The 18,168-nt window shown below is 46.6% G+C and overlaps 1 protein-coding gene across 1 annotated transcript in view; it reads right to left on the bottom strand.

Moving 5' to 3' along the window:
- Positions 1-816: 816 nt before the first annotated feature.
- The window catches only part of LOC147737997 (uncharacterized), a 67,717-nt gene continuing 50,365 nt past the window's right edge, over positions 817-18,168 (bottom strand). The window contains 1 exon segment of the mRNA XM_086925011.1: positions 817-6,046. Within this exon segment, the coding sequence (XP_086781137.1) occupies positions 2,466-5,324 (2,859 nt within the window). The 5' untranslated portion in view covers positions 5,325-6,046 and the 3' untranslated portion in view covers positions 817-2,465.

Here is an 18,168-nt window from a genome sequence, read left to right as displayed (position 1 = left end):
ACAGTTTGAAGGGGTCCCCCCACTATTATCTTGAAAAGGGACACAGTTCCACCTAGCTCTTTAGCCTGCGACTTGGAATTGTTACTTTGTTTCTTGCATCTGCAGACACAGGCCTCAGAGTGTTTGTAGCTATCCGTTCCACTAGCAGTGTTCCCTTTATTTATTTGTGTGAGTGGCGCAAGAGAGGAACAGAGAAATCAGCCCCTCTATTGCTTAATACACTGTAAATGGGAAACACTTTGGGGCTTAGGGGCTGGATAAAGAACGTCAGGAAACAAACACAAATTAAGAGCACTTTTGATTTATTCGCTGAAAACTGTTTAAAAATGTAAGTTACAAGTTCCACATATCTGATTAAAAATATTTACACTTTCAGTCATTTCCGAGTTTAGTTACAAACTGATAGTGGGAAAAACACATCATGTATAAAAACTGATACCAAAATCTTCTTTTTACAATATTTTATGTTTCTTACTTTTTGTTTTTAAAACAGGCCGTCGATCTTTCATGTGAAAATTATTAAAAGGGCCTGATATCACTTCTTGTGACGTCACTACTTGTGACATCATTGTGATTTGCATATGATAATGGGCTCCTTCACTATTTTCCTTATTTGTGCCCTGTTTATTAAATGACATGGGTCTATAGATATTAAAAATAATTATATAAATTCACAGGTATTCAGCCCGTTTCTATGGTGATGTCACACATTGACAAGTTTTCGGCTGCTTCTTCTATTTGAATACAAATCACCTGCCGTTCCCCCTCCTTCCATTTCTTTTTCTTTTATACCCCCTTTCTTTGTTTCTCTCGCTCTCCGTATCTTTCCCCCTCTCTATCTCCCACACACTCCTGTTAGCTTTAACTTCATGAATGTCACTGCTGACATTCATATGACAAATCCTGAGGCACATTTCAGGACAAAGGACAATCAGTGTGGAAGACGATTTGCTCGGAGTGCAACAGATTTTCCTAGCACATATATGCTTTTGATGTGGAATTTCGCTATTTCACCACATTCTTCAAACAGAGTCTGCTGCTAACAGTGGCTCAATTCTGGTAAAAAGTAGAGTTTGGCACAGCCGAAAATGAATAGGGAGAGCCAAGTCGGAGAGGAGCCATGGGTCACACTTAGTTATAAGACCTGAGACACGAGCTGATCCATCAACCAAAAACAGTGTGTAAAAGATGCAGCAAACGTTACTTAAAAACAAGGTATATGCTCTGTTATATCTAAAAATAGGTTATTTCTTGAACACCTGTGCTTCACTTGAGTTCATTACATATACTGCAGTGGCATTTGTTAATAGTAATACATACATTTTACCAATGAAGCTTCCATCTCCATAGCCCTGACAACATGCCTACTTTGGGTGTGTTGGGTTTATAGATTTTATCACTAATCCTACAAGATAGCTGAAAATACAGTGGTTAGTCCCTGTATTGTTCAGTGTTGCTTTTACAGGAAGTGTGATCAGGTGTGATTGAACTTTTTTCTTTGTATCTCTTCTTCATCAAATAAAAATCAAGAATGTTTCTTTTCTTTTAATCCACATTGTGCTCGCTTCCCACTGTGTATCCTGGTGTATCATGTTGTGTACGGAAGTGAATAATCTCTGGAAACAAACACTTTTATTACTCTGCAAATACTGTTATCGTTTTTTTTTCTTTACTGCTAGTCGGTTCTTCTATCAAAAGCCCTTCACACTTTCAGCGCCCTTCTATGTTTTCTCCCTGTGTGTTCGATGATGACTTTGTAGCTCTGATAATCGACTAAAGCTCTTCCCACATTCATTGCACTTAAATGGCTTTTCTCCTGTGTGAGTTCGCTGATGAAACCTTAATGCTGAAGAGAAGCGAAAACAACTGTCACTTTCACTACAATGATAGGGGTTTTTCCCCGTGTGTGTTCGCTGATAACTCAGAAGTTGTGATAACCGACTAAAGCACTTTGCACATTCATTGCACTTGAATGGTTTTTCTCCTGTGTGAGTTCGCTGATGATACCTTAATGCTGAAGAGCTGAGAAAACTACTGTCACATTAGCTACAATTATAGGTTTTTCCCCGTGTGTGTTCGCTGATGACTTTGTAGGTCTGATAACTGACTAATGCTCATCACACATTCACTGCACTTGAATGGTTTTTCCTCAGAGTGTGTTCGCTGATGTCTTTGTAGGTCTGATAATTGACTGAAGCTCGTCACACATTCACTGCATTTAAATGGCGTTTCTCCTGTGTGTGTTCGCTGGTGTCTTTGACGGTTTTATAATTGACTAAAGCTCTTCACACATTCATTGCAATGGTATGGCTTTTCCCATGTGTGTTCGCTGATGTCTTTGTAGGTCTGATAATCGATTAAAAATGCTCTTCACACATTCATTGCACTTGAATTGTTTTTCTCCTGTGTTAGTCTGCTGATGATTCCTTTATGCTGAAGAGTCGCGAAAACTACTGTCACATTCACTACAATGATAGGGATTTTTCCCCCGTGTGTGTTCGCTGATGACTTTGTAGGTCTGATAATCGACTATAGCTCTTCACACATTCACTGCATTTAAATTGTTTTTCCCCCATGTGTGTTCGATTATGTCTTTGAAAGTTTGATAATTGACTAAAGCACTTTGCACATTCACTGCACTTGAATGGCTTTTCCCCAGTGTGTGTTCGCAGATGTCTTTGATGGTCTGATAACAGACTAAAGCTCTTCAAACATTCACCGCACTTGAATGGCTTTTCCCCTGTGTGTGTTCCTTGATGACTTTGAAGGTATGATAACTGACTAAAGCTCTTCAAACATTCACTGCACTTGAATGGCTTTTCCCCTGTGTGTGTTCACTGATGAAATTGAAGGTGTGATGACTGACTAAAGCTCTTCAAACATTCACCGCACTTGAATGGCTTTTCCCCTGTGTGTGTTCGTTGATGACTTTGAAGGTGTGATAAGTGACTAAAGCTCTTCAAACATTCACTGCACTTGAATGGCTTTTCCCCTGTGTGTGTTCGCTGATGAAATTGAAGGTGTGATGACTGACTAAAGCTCTTCAAACATTCACCGCACTTGAATGGCTTTTCCCCTGTGTGTGTTCGTTGATGACTTTGAAGGTGTGATAAGTGACTAAAGCTCTTCAAACATTCACCGCACTTGAATGGCTTTTCTCCTGTGTGTGTTCGTTGATGACTTTGAAGGTATGATAACTGACTAAAGCTCTTCAAACATTCACTGCACTTGAATGGCTTTTCCCCTGTGTGTGTTCGCTGATGAAATTGAAGGTGTGATGACTGACTAAAGCTCTTTACACATTCACTGCACTTGAATGGCTTTTCTCCTGTGTGAGTGTGCTGATGACTTTGAAGGCTTGATAACCGACTAAAGCTCTTCAAACATTCACCGCACTTGAATGGCTTTTCTCCTGTGTGTGTTCGATGATGTCTTCGAAGGCTTGATAACTGACTAAAGCTCTTCAAACATTCACTGCACTTGAATGGCTTTTCCCCTGTGTGTGTTCGCTGATGACTTTGAAGGTGTGATGACTGACTAAAGCTCTTTACACATTCACTGCACTTGAATGGCTTTTCCCCTGTGTGTGTTCGCTGATGACTTTGAAGGTGTGATGACCGACTAAAGCTCTTTACACATTCACTGCACTTGAATGGCTTTTCCCCTGTGTGTGTTCGCTGATGATTTTGTAGGTCTGATAAGTGACTAAAGCTCTTTACACATTCACTGCACTTGAATCGCTTTTCTCTTGTGTGTGTTTGCTGATGAAATTGAAGGTATGATAACCTACTAAAGCTCTTTACACATTCACTGCACTTGAATGGCTTTTCCCCTGTGTGTGTTCGCTGATGTCTTCGAAAACTTGATAACTCACTAAAGCACTTTGCACATTCAGTGCACTTGAATGGCTTTTCCCCTGTGTGTGTTCGCTGATGACTTTGTAGGTCTGATAAGTGACTAAAGCTCTTTACACATTCACTGCACTTGAATTGCTTTTCTCTTGTGTGTGTTTGCTGATGAAATTGAAGGTGTGATAACCTACTAAAGCTCTTTACACATTCACTGCACTTGAATGGCTTTTCCCCTGTGTGTGTTCGCTGATGTCTTCGAAAACTTGATAACTCACTAAAGCACTTTGCACATTCAGTGCACTTGAATGGTTTTTCCCCTGTGTGTGTTCGCTGATGAATTTTGAGGTTTGATAAGCAACTAAAGCTCTTTACACATTCACTGCACTTGAATGGCTTTTCTCCGGTGTGTGTTCGCTGATGACTTTGAAGGCTTGTTAACTGACTAAAGCTCTTTACACATTCATTGCACTTGAATGGCTTTTCCCCTGTGTGTGTTCGCTGATGAATTTGGAGGCTTGATAAGTGACTAAAGCTCTTTACACATTCACTGCACTTGAATGGCTTTTCCCCTGTGTGTGTTTGCTGATGAAATTGAAGGTGTGATGACTGACTAAAGCTCTTTACACATTCACTGCACTTGAATGGCTTTTCCCCTGTGTGTGTTCGCTGATGTCTTCGAAAACTTGATAACTCACTAAAGCACTTTGCACATTCAGTGCACTTGAATGGTTTTTCCCCTGTGTGTGTTCGCTGATGAATTTTGAGGTTTGATAAGCGACTAAAGCTCTTTACACATTCACTGCACTTGAATGGCTTTTCTCCGGTGTGTGTTCGCTGATGACTTTGAAGGTTTGCTAACTGACTAAAGCTCTTTACACATTCATTGCACTTGAATGGCTTTTCCCCTGTGTGTGTTCGCTGATGAATTTGGAGGTCTGATAACTGACTAAAGCTCTTTACACATTCACTGCACTTGAATGGCTTTTCTCCTGTGTGTGTTCGCTGATGACTTTGAAGCACTGATAACTGACTAAAGCACTTCACACATTCACTGCACTTGAATGGCTTTTCTCTGGTGTGTGTTCTCTGATGACTTCGAAGGCTTGATAACTGGCTCAAGCTCTTTACACATTCATTGCACTTGAATGGTTTTTCCCCTGTGTGTGTTCGCTGATGAATTTGGAGGTTTGATAAGTGACTAAAGCACTTCACACATTCACTGCACTTGAATGGCTTTTCCCCTGTGTGTGTTCCCTGGTGACTTTGTAGTTCTGATAACCTACTAAAACTCTTGACACATTCACTGCACTTGAATGGTTTTTCTCCTGTGTACGTGTGCTGATTAAGCTTGAGTAGTGATGACAAACGAAAGCTCTCGCTGTATGTGTATGATTCTTCTTTCTTGGTTAGTGTCTGTGGGTCGGGTATATATTTGTCTACATCCCATGACTGTATTTCCTGATGGGCCAACATGACTGATGAAGCACTTGGTTTTTTTTTTCACACACTTTATATGTGTGCAGTATTTTACACGTTTGATTTCTGTTTTAATAATAAAATGCAATAGCCACCAAATATTTGCTACACTCCTAATACGTAGAAGGTGTCTTTGTAGGTGATTGTGCCTTTAGATTGGATTATGGCTATGCACGCTTGCGGGTAAAGATGTATTTTCCTTCTGGCCGGTACAAATTGAGACAGTCTGTTGTATTGTAGATTGAAGAACTCCTCTTTACTTTACCCATCAGTTTTCCGGCTCCGCTCTGTTGTGCTCTTCTCTGGTTGCTGTGGTTTGTCCAGAAGGAGTTTACAATTCACCTAGAGCACGGAATGATGGCTCGTCTTCATTTTAGAAAACAGAGCACTGCGGTAATCACATCATACCGATCCCATGATCAAAGCTGGTGTTGGACACTTGTTTATACAGGAGGAGGTTTGTTATTGATGTTTCCTTAATTTTCCTAAGGTCATTTCCTCGTCTTGTGCATGGAGGAGCACAGCTCAGGCTCTTACAATCACTGAAATGCCCTTGATGCTTCATCCGGGATCTGTCAATTTGTGTGCTGGTTCCTCTGTCGCCGACTGCGCTGATGATTTCCTGAATACTGTAGCTCATTATTTCTGCTATTATTGAAGATTTACAGCATTAGCTTCTTTCTTGATGGTCATTTCATATATTCAAGGCTTGTTTTCTGCTGGATGTAAAGATATTTAACATTACTAAATTGAAACATAATGGAATGAGAATTCACAATGTTTAACTGGTTGTAAAAGACATTTTGGGGGAGATTTACCAAATCTCCATGCAATGCAACGCAGCCCCACCGCGCGAGGCTACGCTGCATTGCGCGACAGGGAGGGAGCAGGAGAGCACCATATTTTCAAAGATATGGCTCTCTCCTTCCCTTTCCCTTGCGCCAGCACTGATTACAGTGGCCCTGCGCCATGCACAAACCTTAGCACCAGAGCGCTAGGGTGTGTGTGTGTCAGAGTCCAGCATAGGTTTTGTACAGGAAGTCCACCCTTCCTGTAAAAAATACTAAACCTAGACATGAGGGAAAGATTTTCCCATTTTGTATACGTGTTGCACAGTGCAGCATGCATGCAAAGTTAGAAAAGGAAGGACAAACTAAAGCATTTCTCCTTCCTTGCGCCTAGGTTAAAAGGGTGCAGATTTCTCACACTAAACCGAATCTACTGTATTTGGTAAATTGGGTTTAGCGTGAGAAACCAATGGTGGTTGCACGGGAACGCCCATGCACCCCCCTTGCCAGATTTGAGAAACAGAGATGGATGAGGCTGGGTTGCAAAATGTCCAGTTACTCTTTACACAGTATACAACAAAAGTAACTCCAGTCACACACTTTTTCTTATTCCTTTCCTATTCACTTAAGATCATCTCACATACCAACTCCTGTCTTTACCTTGCTGTTCATGAGTCACCTTCGACACTTTCAACAGCTCCCTTGGTTCAAGCATTTCTGGTTTCTTCTAACCTGGAAGATTGGAACATTATTGTGAGTTGAGTGGGGTTTCCTATCGCTATAACATCTGTCCATCTCCCTGAAACTAGTGCAGATTAAAGAGCCTGGTTCTGGCCTTGGAAGACAACTTTAAAAAGCAGGTCTTTAGTTCTTCCTAAAGTAGATAAAGTTCTGTAGATGCACCTCCTTCCAGGGCTTTTGTGCCAAACAGAGTGAGGGGTTCACTGTAAGGCCTGTCCTTTACATTATAAGCGCAGATAAGGCAAACAGACGTTGATTCATATAATTTAATATTCAACGAGATCAGTCATTTAGTACTTATAGAGAATCCATCACAACCAATAATTTACCTGACATATCCCTGCAGCAGATGTGGGCATATTACTCTTTTCCCGCCTTTTCCAACATTACATGGCATCTGGCATGACGTTGTTCGTTTGGGGCCCAGGATGCCACTTTGTGACCGGATGGGCATTTGGAAGAGCGGGAGGAGGTGTCAGTTATCCACAGGTGATGCAGCATTTCTAGCTTTCCATATTTCTCATATTCAAGTTGACCTAATTTCATGTCCTTCGGCCCCCCAACTGCCCTCTGGCTGCACACTCACTCTGTGGGGTTCATCAGAAGTCAGATAACTGCCTCATACTCACACGGCCATGGATCTCACTTCTTCTACAACACTTATTGCAGACAAAGGGCCTAGTTAGGAGTTTGTCCAACAGATTATTGTCTCAAAACTAGGGGTGGGTGAAGAATTCCGCTCTGCCGGTGGAGCTCGCAAAGTTTTGCCCACTCCGCACTCTGTGCAGAGTTGGTCCAAAAAACCCGATGCAGAACCGAGTTCTTTTCTGAAGCGGTTCGCCAACGGTAAGGTGACGAGCGCTTGTGAGAAAATATAACATGCTAGACCTCCTCCTGGTGAGATTTCTCTTGCGGGAGGTCACGGCAGGTCGCGATCACTCAAGTGTTAAAATCTGCCATTCTTGTTGATGAAGCTGCCATTAGATTAGAATATCAATTAGAGCAGCAGAAAGCAGCAGTGCCCTCTGGCACGACGCGTAGTGCTGTTCGTGCTGATTTTACAGTGGGGGTTAAACTCCTGGCACTAAAAATCAGTATGAGAAGTGCAACTTACACTCTAACACTGGCGGAAGTCTGCAGAGTACGGCGGAGTTTCCCTGACACTTCATGGAGTTCCGCGGGGTAAACTCTGCAAACTACACCAAGGCATTATCAAAACGTGACAGATATCCTGTCTGGCTTATTATAATTGTTAGAAATGGGATCTCTGGCTGGCCAAAGGCTTGCGCCAAAGTCAATTCAGAAAAGGGGGTGGTGATGAACAGAGTGTCTGAATTAAGCAGACCACTCTTACCCAGTCCAAAGATCAGGGCTTGATCCATCACCGATATTTAGCTCACTGCCCCATCCCAGCTCAGAACCTGGCTATATGCAAATTAGTCTGTCCCTGGCCCAGTGCATCATGGGAACAGGGCAGACCAAACTACCAAGCCAATTCTTCACCAGAAAGGAGACAAGCTTCCGGGGACCGGTTTCTGGCATTTCAGCCGTCGTCGGCCCGGCTTGCTTGAATCCTGATGGAGCAGTGAGCAAGGGACTCATGTCTGAGTATACCCTGCCACACCTATAGTGGCCAAAAACGATTCAGAAAAGGGGGTGGTGATGAACAGAGTGTCTGAATTAAGCAGACCACTCTTACCCAGTCCAAAGATCAGGGCTTGATCCATCACCGTTATTTAGCTCACTGCCCCATCCCAGCTCAGAACCTGGCTATATGCAAATTAGTCTGTCCCTGGCCCAGTGCATCATGGGAACAGGGCAGACCAAACTACCAAGCCAATTCTTTACCAGAAAGGAGACAAGCTTCCGGGGACCGGTTTCTGGCATTTCAGCCGTCGTCGGCCCGGCTTGCTTGAATCCTGATGGAGCAGTGAGCAAGGGACTCATGTCTGAGTATACCCTGCCACACCTATAGTGGCCAAAAACGATTCAGAAAAGGGGGTGGTGATGAACAGAGTGTCTGAATTAAGCAGACCACTCTTACCCAGTCCAAAGATCCAGTGGCGTAACGAAACTTGAGGGGGCCCCCCTGCAAAGCACATGGAGGGGGCCCCCCTCCGCAGCACGGCCCACCATATACCACTTTGCCCAACCACCCTTTCTTCTGTCCATCACTCCCTTTTGCTTTTTCCTCCTTCCCTTCTACTCTCCTGTCGTCTCCCCACCTCTCCTTCCTTCCATTCCGCTCTCTCCTTTCCCCTCTTTCTGTCTTTAAGAGCCCCCACCCCTCTTTTATCCCTCCCACTCTTGTTACGTAGCTGTACATCTGTCCCAGCTTCATCTGAAGTGCAGCAGACACCCACTAAGGGTTTGTCATAAATCATTTACCAATGTTTTGCGCAGCTGGCATATTTTTTTATGTTGAGTTATAATGGAATAAACAAGACTTCAAGTTCCAGAATGTTAAGAAAAATCCTGGAATGGAGCAGCTAGTGATGCATGGACCTGGGAAACCTGGCAGGACGGTTTGTAATGTCAGGGGCCAGGCAATACAGTTTGCATGGCGGCCCAGTCATTTTGCTTTACACCACTGGTCCCTGGGCATGAGTGACAAACTCAGCCAGGGCTGGCTTTTCAGACATCAGCAGTTTCCATTGTGGGATTTTGAAGCTCATGTTTATGATGTGAAAACGAACCTTCAAGTGCAAAAACGCATATTGAGGTAGCCTAAAAGCCATGACTGGCAGAAGGTGTCACATTGACACGGGGGCCATGTGGCAGCCAAGCCTGTGATGACATGGGCCCACTTGACACCCAGCCTGGGCTTCTATGGTTCGAATTCTCAGCAGTACAAGTTTGGGTGCATTGTGCTCTCTCTGCACACTTGTGAAGCACAAACATAGCTGCAAAGGAGCACTGTACGTAAAGGAGGTACAAGCTAAGAGGATTGGCAGGGCAATGGTGAAAGATAGGGAATGCAGCAAAAAAAGTGAGACACATGGAGGAGAGAGAGGAAGGTGTCTAGATTGTTATTTATTTGCATGGGGTAAATTATAGTTTGGACTGGCAATCTACAAATTTTAAAACAAATCTTACAACTTGTCTATTTCAAAAGCCGCAAAAAATACACGTTCCACAAGTGACTTCTAATTACTTCATGTCAGCAGGACACACCATGGCTCCAGCTCAGGGCTTTTACTTGCCACCATAAGTCGTTCTGGCTGTTAAGATTCGTGTTACAAAAGGCATTTTGTAGCTGTGTGATGAGTCTATGGATGCAATTATGTTTTGCTCACCTAGGAACCGTAAGAATGAAGCCAATAAACTGCACAGCAAAGACATGGTCTGAACATGGAATTAAGAAAATAATACCAGTGGGTAACCCAGTTGACATTTAGCGCAATGATAATTACCACCAGCCGGGCCCTCAGCTATCTGGGACCCACCCTGTTTCCTACCCAAGCTCCCGGTCTTTTATCTCTTTGACACTTGAGGGGGAACATTGAAGCTTTGCTGGCACCTCCCAAGTCTACCTACTCTTTACTGCTTTCAGTTTCAGGCTCAGCACTACTACCGGTACTAGTTGCTCTGCCCAAAACACCTCCCCCCTCCCCACCACACCTATCCCCACCCCCCAATCTCATTGATATCCAGCCAGCCCTGTGCCAGTGCTAAGGGATATTCCTTAACACTGTGATCCGGGCCGGACATCTCCCTTCTGCGCCTCTGTATACCACCAACAATGTATGCTTGAAAATGCATAGCCGGCTTCATTCATTCATATTAATCATTAGATCCGAGTCGACCGATTCCTCCGAGTCCTACCTGAGCAGGCGAGAGTCAGGGCACGACATACTCGAGACGCTCACCTTTAGGCCTGGTTGACCTGCAGCTTTGATTTTGAAGGCGAGCAGGGCGGGCAGCAGAAGAACAGGGCGACTGAGCGAGGCTAGCCACCAGGCCAAGGCAGGGGCTAGTAGGAGTACTCATCTTCTACTACCACGGCGGCCGCACCCTACAGCTAATACTAATGTAACGCGCAGTTTTATTTACAATGCGCATGCGCATGACAATACTGGCAGCATTGGACACCAATCCCGCCCCCACCCTGAAGACCGCGGCACTGCAGCATTTTAATTATGAAGACCCGGCCCGCCTCCTGGCCGTACTGCGCAGTGCGTACCACTACCAACTATTTCATTAATGTAAAAAAGGCGCCGGCAGGGCGTGCGCACCACGGCACCTTAATGAATGAATATAGGCCAAGACCCGTTACCGTCCGTACGTGGTGTGCGTGGCTGCTGCGCACTGTAACTATTATAGGCTTGCCTGCTTCCATGCTTCAGCCTTCAGCTGCTTACTGCGTCGCCGTCTTCCTCAGTCCTCTGCCAAGAGTAAGGTGGCCCTGCCGAGGAGCGTGCCCTCCCCTGCGGGGGCCTATGTTAATACGCCCCTATAGTTAAATAGCGGCCTGCGGCCTGTGATATGACCGTCACCACCGGTGACGTGCGTGCACTGTTTTAATAGGCCTGCCGCCTGGTAAGGGGTTTTGCTGTCTTCCTCTGCCGAGTCCGGAGTGAGTGAAGGGGCCCCTGGGAGCTGGAGCATGGGGGCCCCCTGCGGGGGCCTGTTAAACCCCCTGTGATTTCATGTTTAAATAGATCCGTCACCGTCCGTGGCGGCGTGCGAGCACACTGTTTAATTTAGGCTTGCTTGCAGCGGCAGCCGTCTTCGTTTGCTGAGGGGCCCTCGGGGCCCCTGCAGTGTGAGGGCCCCCCCGCACTGCGTGGGCTGCGGGGGCCTGTGTTACGCCCCTGCAAAGATCAGGGCTTGATCCATCACCGTTATTTAGCTCACTGCCCCATCCCAGCTCAGAACCTGGCTATATGCAAATTAGTCTGTCCCTGGCCCAGTGCATCATGGGAACAGGGCAGACCAAACTACCAAGCCAATTCTTCAAAGTCAGTCAGAGACCACCACTCTAAGTCAGGGCAAGGGAGTTACACGCCAAGATAACCCCTGCTCACCCCCTTGGTAACGTGACACAAGCAGTAAGGCTAAACTCGGAGGCTATGGAAGTGAGGCGTTTGCGCGCGCACCCAGCAACAACACCCAAGGCCCACCACAAAGGAAACTCCACACAAGGTTATGTATAAAAATAGCCTTTGTATTGTAGCAAACACATTAGAAAAAAACACACACTTTACAATGTGCCAACAGGCACGGGTAGAATTTACAGGGGATATATGTACAGGACAGGGCCACATGGACCACTGTCAGGAATAGGCACTTTTAGAACTAGAATACTTGTTAGAATTAGCACTTAGGCATAGAATATAAAATCACTGTAGCACAAAATAGAACATAGAGCACACAACCAGTAATCACTGGTAACAGTTAATTACCACCTACGCAACCATAACCACCTTAGGAGAATCACGCAGGGAACCAGGACCTCACTAGCAACACCTGTACTAGGAAGAACAACCACCTAAGTATCACCATACATTTAGGGGTATAGGAATAAAAACATTACACATGATGCATAAAAATACATTCAGAGGTGCAGGAAAAACACATGCGCAGAAATCACATAGGCCACAAGCCGTGGCTGTCCCCAGGCCAACTGGCCTCTCTGGGGCTATGACGCCCTGTGTCCCAAATGTCAGGGCAGGCTGCGCAGGCAGCCAAAAGAAGAAATGCGCAAGAGTTCCTAAACGAAGCAGCTGCCCACTAAGTGCTGGGCAGCTGTAGAACTTGAGGCTGGCACCATCGTGCCTCCTGGCTCTCCTCAGGGTGCAGATCAAGCAATGGGGCCCAAGAGCACATGGGAGCCTCGTGGGCTCTGGGACCAAACAACTGGGCCCTTAGGAGCCTTGTGGGGACGGAAAACACTGTGCCCCCTTTGAGCCTCGTGGGCTCTGATCAATTAAATGCCCCTGGAGCCTCTCCGGGCTCTCAACAATATTGGGCCTTCGTTGGAGTCCCCCTTCTGGAGACTCGAAATAGAGAAATGCCCCCTGAGCCTCTCGGGGCTCTGAAAGAAATGTGCACCGTCGTTGGGAGTCCCTCCCTGGGGGACTCGAGATAGCAAAATGCTCAGGAGCCTCTCGTGGGCTCGAACAAAGGTGCAGCAATTTTGGGGGAGTGGCCCTCTGCCATCCGGGGCCGCTCTCAGTTACTGAGGATCTAGTGGAGCCTCTCAGGCTCTGTGGACATGCCAGTCAACACTCACCGGGCTCTGCTGCGGGGAGGCTCTGACGTCGCGCTGCGTTTCCCTGCTGCCGGGATTCCTACGCTGGTCACCATGGGGCTCTCCCTCACTCATGGGAGCCCCGTGGGAGAGTCCAAACACCGGCTTCTGGCTTCTTCTCGTGTCGAGTGGAGGCGGGGTGAGCTCCCGTCCTCCCGGGCCCTCAGAACGCCTCTCCTCACCACCTTGCACCGGAGCGCAGGGTGGGCTCCCGTCGACTTCCGGTTTCGGCACCAAGTACTTCCGGGTCACGGCTGCGGCCAATAGCAGCGCGGCCCTGGAGTGTGGAGGTGGGACAGCGCCTCACAGAGGATCCCCAGGCCGGCGGCGGTGATCTTGGGGGTCAAAGCGAGGGGTAGGTACCCTCAAAATCAATAATAAAGCGAGGTGGGCACTCGCTTGGGGGGAACAAAACGGCACCAGGTCCCTGGCGGGGTGGGCACCTGCCAGGGGCTTAACTTGGCAATTAAGCAAGGAAAATGCAAGGTGGGCACCAACTATGAACAGAGAGCACTCCCAAGGCGCTAGGGGGATAATTACAGCGCTCCCAAGCGCTAGTGGCAAAATAAAGCGCTCCCAAGCGCTTGATGCCCAGAAGTCCAGGGCAAGTCACAGCCAAAAAGGCCTTTAGGAGGTGGGGGGGGGGACAAGAGCCAGCTCACAGGTTCCTCCTAGGCAGGGAGGCCATCCCCAGTGGCGGTCCTCCTGGCGCCCAGCAGCAGCAGCCCTCCTCAAGAAAGGATCCAGCAAGAGAACCCCTTGTAAGAGGTCACAGCCTCTTTTTATACAGTAAATCCCTTTGTCTCAGGGTGCAGGGTGGGGGAAAAACCAGTCGCAGCTGGTTTTGGAGCACTTTGTTTTCCTTAGCCACCCTTTCCTTTCACTGGCCTGGCTAGGGACATTAGACGCACCACAGGGGGTGGAGCCAGCATTGTGTGGGGAAATGCCCAGCCCTATTCAGGTCCCAGGTGTACTCTTCCCTCCCATCACTCATTCTAATCTCAACACTCACCACCGGGGCAGACCCATCATGACTTATGGAGCCTGGCTCACCAGCCAGCTCCTGCCAATCACAAGCCAGACACAAATTACACAAACATGCCAACTTCAAGAAGTGGCACTTCCACACTAGACACAATCACGCCGCATACATCATTGCGCGGCATTTAATCACACAAGTCTGCACATAACAAACTCGAGCCTGCACACCCCATGCATCAGTAACTACCAGGGTCACAGACATTCCACATGCATTCCTATGGGAGGGCAGGCCAATCTCACCACACGCACGTAGAGTGCGCACGCACTTTCCACTGGGACACAGTAAAAGTGCGCAGAAGCTAAAAATCATTATCACCAGGTCACATACCAAAAGCAAAAAGTTCAGGGGTGAACGTGCCAGAAGGGCCAAGTCCAACAAATTGCCACAGAATGTAATGCATTTTTAATGGGGCGGGCAGGATACCTGTCACATTTGTGATGGAATAAACCATCCGCTGAAATATAAATCAGGCATTTGATGTACATTGCGTCCAGCGTGGCTAGCTGGGCTTGAAGCATCTTGTGGTTTGTGGGTCTCACACTGCGTTGAGGTCACCGCCAGGCAGACCTTCCGTCAACTGTGCCCTGTGCAGATCTTCCTTCCAGGCAGACCTTCTGTCAGCTGCGCCCTGTGCGAATCTTCCTTCCAGGCAGGACCTCCGTCAGCTGCACCTTGTGCAGATCTTCCTTCCTGGGAGGACTTCTTTCAGCTGCGTCCTGTGTAGATCTTCCATCCAGGCAGGACCTCCGTCAGTTGTGCCTTGTGCAGTTCTTCCTTCCAGTCAGGACTTCTGTCAGCTGAGCCTTGTGCAGATCTTCATTCCAGGCAGGGACTTCGGTCAGCTGTGCCTTGTCGTGCAGATCTTTCTTCCAGGAAGGGGCTTCTGTCAGCTGCGCCTTGTGCAGATCTTTCTTCCAAGAAGGGGGTTCGGTCAGCTGTGCCTTGTGCAGATATTTCTCCAGGCAGGACATTTGTCAGCTGTGCCTTGTGTAGATCTGCTTTCCAGACAAGGGCTTCTTTACTCAATGATCAGTTCAAAGGCCGGGAGAGGTAGAACTGGTCTAGGTCATCTTCTTTATTGAAGTACAACTGGTCAAGCCACAGAGCTTGTGCTCTGAGAGGACAGGTTTTCTGAGCTCCATGGAACATTAAGACAGTTCTACCGCATCCAGCACATACTACAAGACTCCAAGAGTCAACGCTACAAGTGCTGCTCCAAGGTTTGATTCAACCACTGTATCTGAACATCCTCTGGTAAATGCCAACTAGAGAATAAACATCCTGCCTGCACCAGCAGAGTGCAGAAAGCTTTTCAAGCAACTCGAGGTAAATGGACTTTCTCTATCTGTCGTAACTGAAGATGTTAATCCTTGGTAACATCAATCCGCTTTCCGCAGACACAAACCCTCAAGTCCGTATTGCATGAAGCTCGGTGGTTCTCCCCCAAAAGAAGGCCCTTCACAAATTGCTGACATTTTCTTACACCCCCTGAAAAGCCGTGGCAACACACAGACCAACTACACCCCCTCAGGGATCACCCATCCATCTGCCAGGATCAAGACTCAGATCTTTCAACCTTCTCTGTTACCGTCTTTGGAACGGCCCATCTCTGGGATTCGTGGAAGCTCCACACTCAGTGAACTCAGAGTTGCCATTTAAAACCATCTCATGAGAGTGGGAGAAAAGAACATTAAGTGACACACACTGCACAGAAGTGTAAATAAATCTACTATTATCGTTCCATGTACCATTGTCCTACTGCTGATGTTTCGACATGGATGTTTTGCCATCTATCACAGCAGCTTCTTCATTTCAGTATCAGTATCAAAATTCTTTATTTGGCACTTCAAGAGATACCATAAAAGTACATAGAAATCCTTTAAAAACCACATTAAACAGATAAAAACCGTTACATTCGTACATTTCGAGGGTTTCCCAATGTCCCGTCTCCATTTGCAGGGTATTACAATCATTTATTTCTCTCGTATTCCTTAATCTCATTGCCACCTTAATAAAACTCAATATACAAGACAGTGTGTAAGCATCTGAGGCCTTCTTCAGAAACAATAGGGCTACTTTGGCGTGTTTAAATTTAGCTCGTTTCAGAATTCCCACTAGGAACTTGCGCCTGGGGTATGAATAAAATGGGCATAACAGTACAAAGTGAAGGGTATCCTGCGGAGACCTATTGTCGCAGCCGCAGGTACCCTTCTGCTCCACCGTTAAAGTAAAACCAGAAGGAACAGACAATAAATGGTGCAACATGTTAAATCTAAAACGGGTCATATAAAATCTGTCCTGTGCAATATGAATCACTGATAAATAGGGTTCCGTTCCACTTTCCGTTTTCAATAGTCTGTAAGACACAACCGTGGATTTACGCTCTTCTGTAACCCCCCTACTCCTGGTTGTCCATTCCCCAAACAGTTTTTTGACCATTGTCTTGTTCTGGGCGTTAAGGGCTTCCGGCGCGGTGAAAAAGTTCTTACATCCAATGGCCTCTAAGGTGTCTTTTACATATTTTATCCATGGGATGGAACTCCCTTTGTCACGATTCAGGCATTCTTTGATGATTTGCCTGCTCAGTCCGGCCTCAGGGTTGGACCAGATTTTAACTCATGCCAGGAGCGGCCTGATCTTAATTTGGTCTTCAATGTAGGATTCACCCAATTCCTCATGTATAATATAAGATGGGGTACTATGTGGTACTTTCAAGATCCTTCTAAAAAACTTTTTTTCTTCTGCTTGGACCTGGTGTGTGTTTGCGAAGCCCCAAACTTCCGACCCATAGGCAGCCTTTGCGCAGCATATTGATCTGTACAGATTCATCACTTGGTCAGGGGACCATCTACCCAGTCTTCTTCCATAGCCCATTATAGCCCCTGTCGAGGCCACCAATTTTGCAGCATGTTTGTCTACCAGGGATTTAAACTTTAGGAGCCCATCAAAAAGTACCCCTAGGTAAGGGAAGGACTGGACCAGGCCTATTTTATGGGGGCCAATCTTAAAAACAAATTTCTTATTTGGTCTTGCCCCCGCTAGCATAACATGTGACTTGTCCAGATTTGCTGACAGATCGAGTGTGGCCATAAAACTTACAAAGCCATCAATCAGCCTCTGGAGCCCCCGCGGTGTTCGGGCTAGCAACACCGCGTCATCTGCGTAAAGCAGGACGGGAATAGGGCGGGAGCCTATTTGCGGGGAATCCACTCCAAGTTTACAAAGTTCTCTATCCAGGTTGTTGATATACAAAGAGAACAGAATTGGAGCTAAAATGCAGCCCTGCCGCACTCCACTCGTACATGGGAATGGTTGGGTCTTGCTTCCATCTTGGTTATAGCGGACAGACGCTGATGTGTTCCAATGTAGGGCCTTAAGGATGTCAACTAGGTCTGGTTCCACCCCTAGGTCTATCATCAGGGCCCATAGTTTCTCCCTATTCACGTGATCGAAAGCCGTGGAGAGATCCATGAACCCTAGATAGACCGCCTCCTTGCTAGCTAAGGTGTACTTTGCAGTCAAGAGGTATAGGTTCAAGCACTGATCCGTGGTTGACCTTCCTTCCCTGAACCCATATTGGATGTCTGTTATTTGTTGGTTGCTATCTGCCCATTCTGAGAGGCGTTTTAGGATAACGCGACCCAACACCTTCGCCGTAACATCAATAAGGGATATTGGGCGATAGCATTGGGGGTCATCCCGGTTCCCTTTCTTAAAAATAGGTACGATCATTGCCGAAGACCAAGAGCGCGGAAGACCTGCCTCTACTGCCGCATTCAAGACCCTCGTGAGAATCGGAGCCCACAGTTCCACATTGCTAAGGTAGAGGTCGGGGGTATGCCGTCAGGGCCAGGTGCTTTGTTTTTAGTAAGCCCAAGAATTGCCCCTTCCACTTCTACCAGGTTAATCTCTAGCCGTGCAGTTAGCTTTAGCCTCTGCCCTTCATCGCAATTTGTTTCACCTGTATGATTATACAGGTTCTGGAAGTGTGCCTGCCACTGCTCGGGTAGGATGGTG

Source organism: Lissotriton vulgaris, chromosome 1_1, assembly GCF_964263255.1.
Source record: "Lissotriton vulgaris chromosome 1_1, aLisVul1.2, whole genome shotgun sequence".
Lineage (NCBI taxonomy): Eukaryota > Metazoa > Chordata > Amphibia > Caudata > Salamandridae > Lissotriton > Lissotriton vulgaris.
This window is presented reverse-complemented; position numbering and strand designations above follow the sequence as displayed.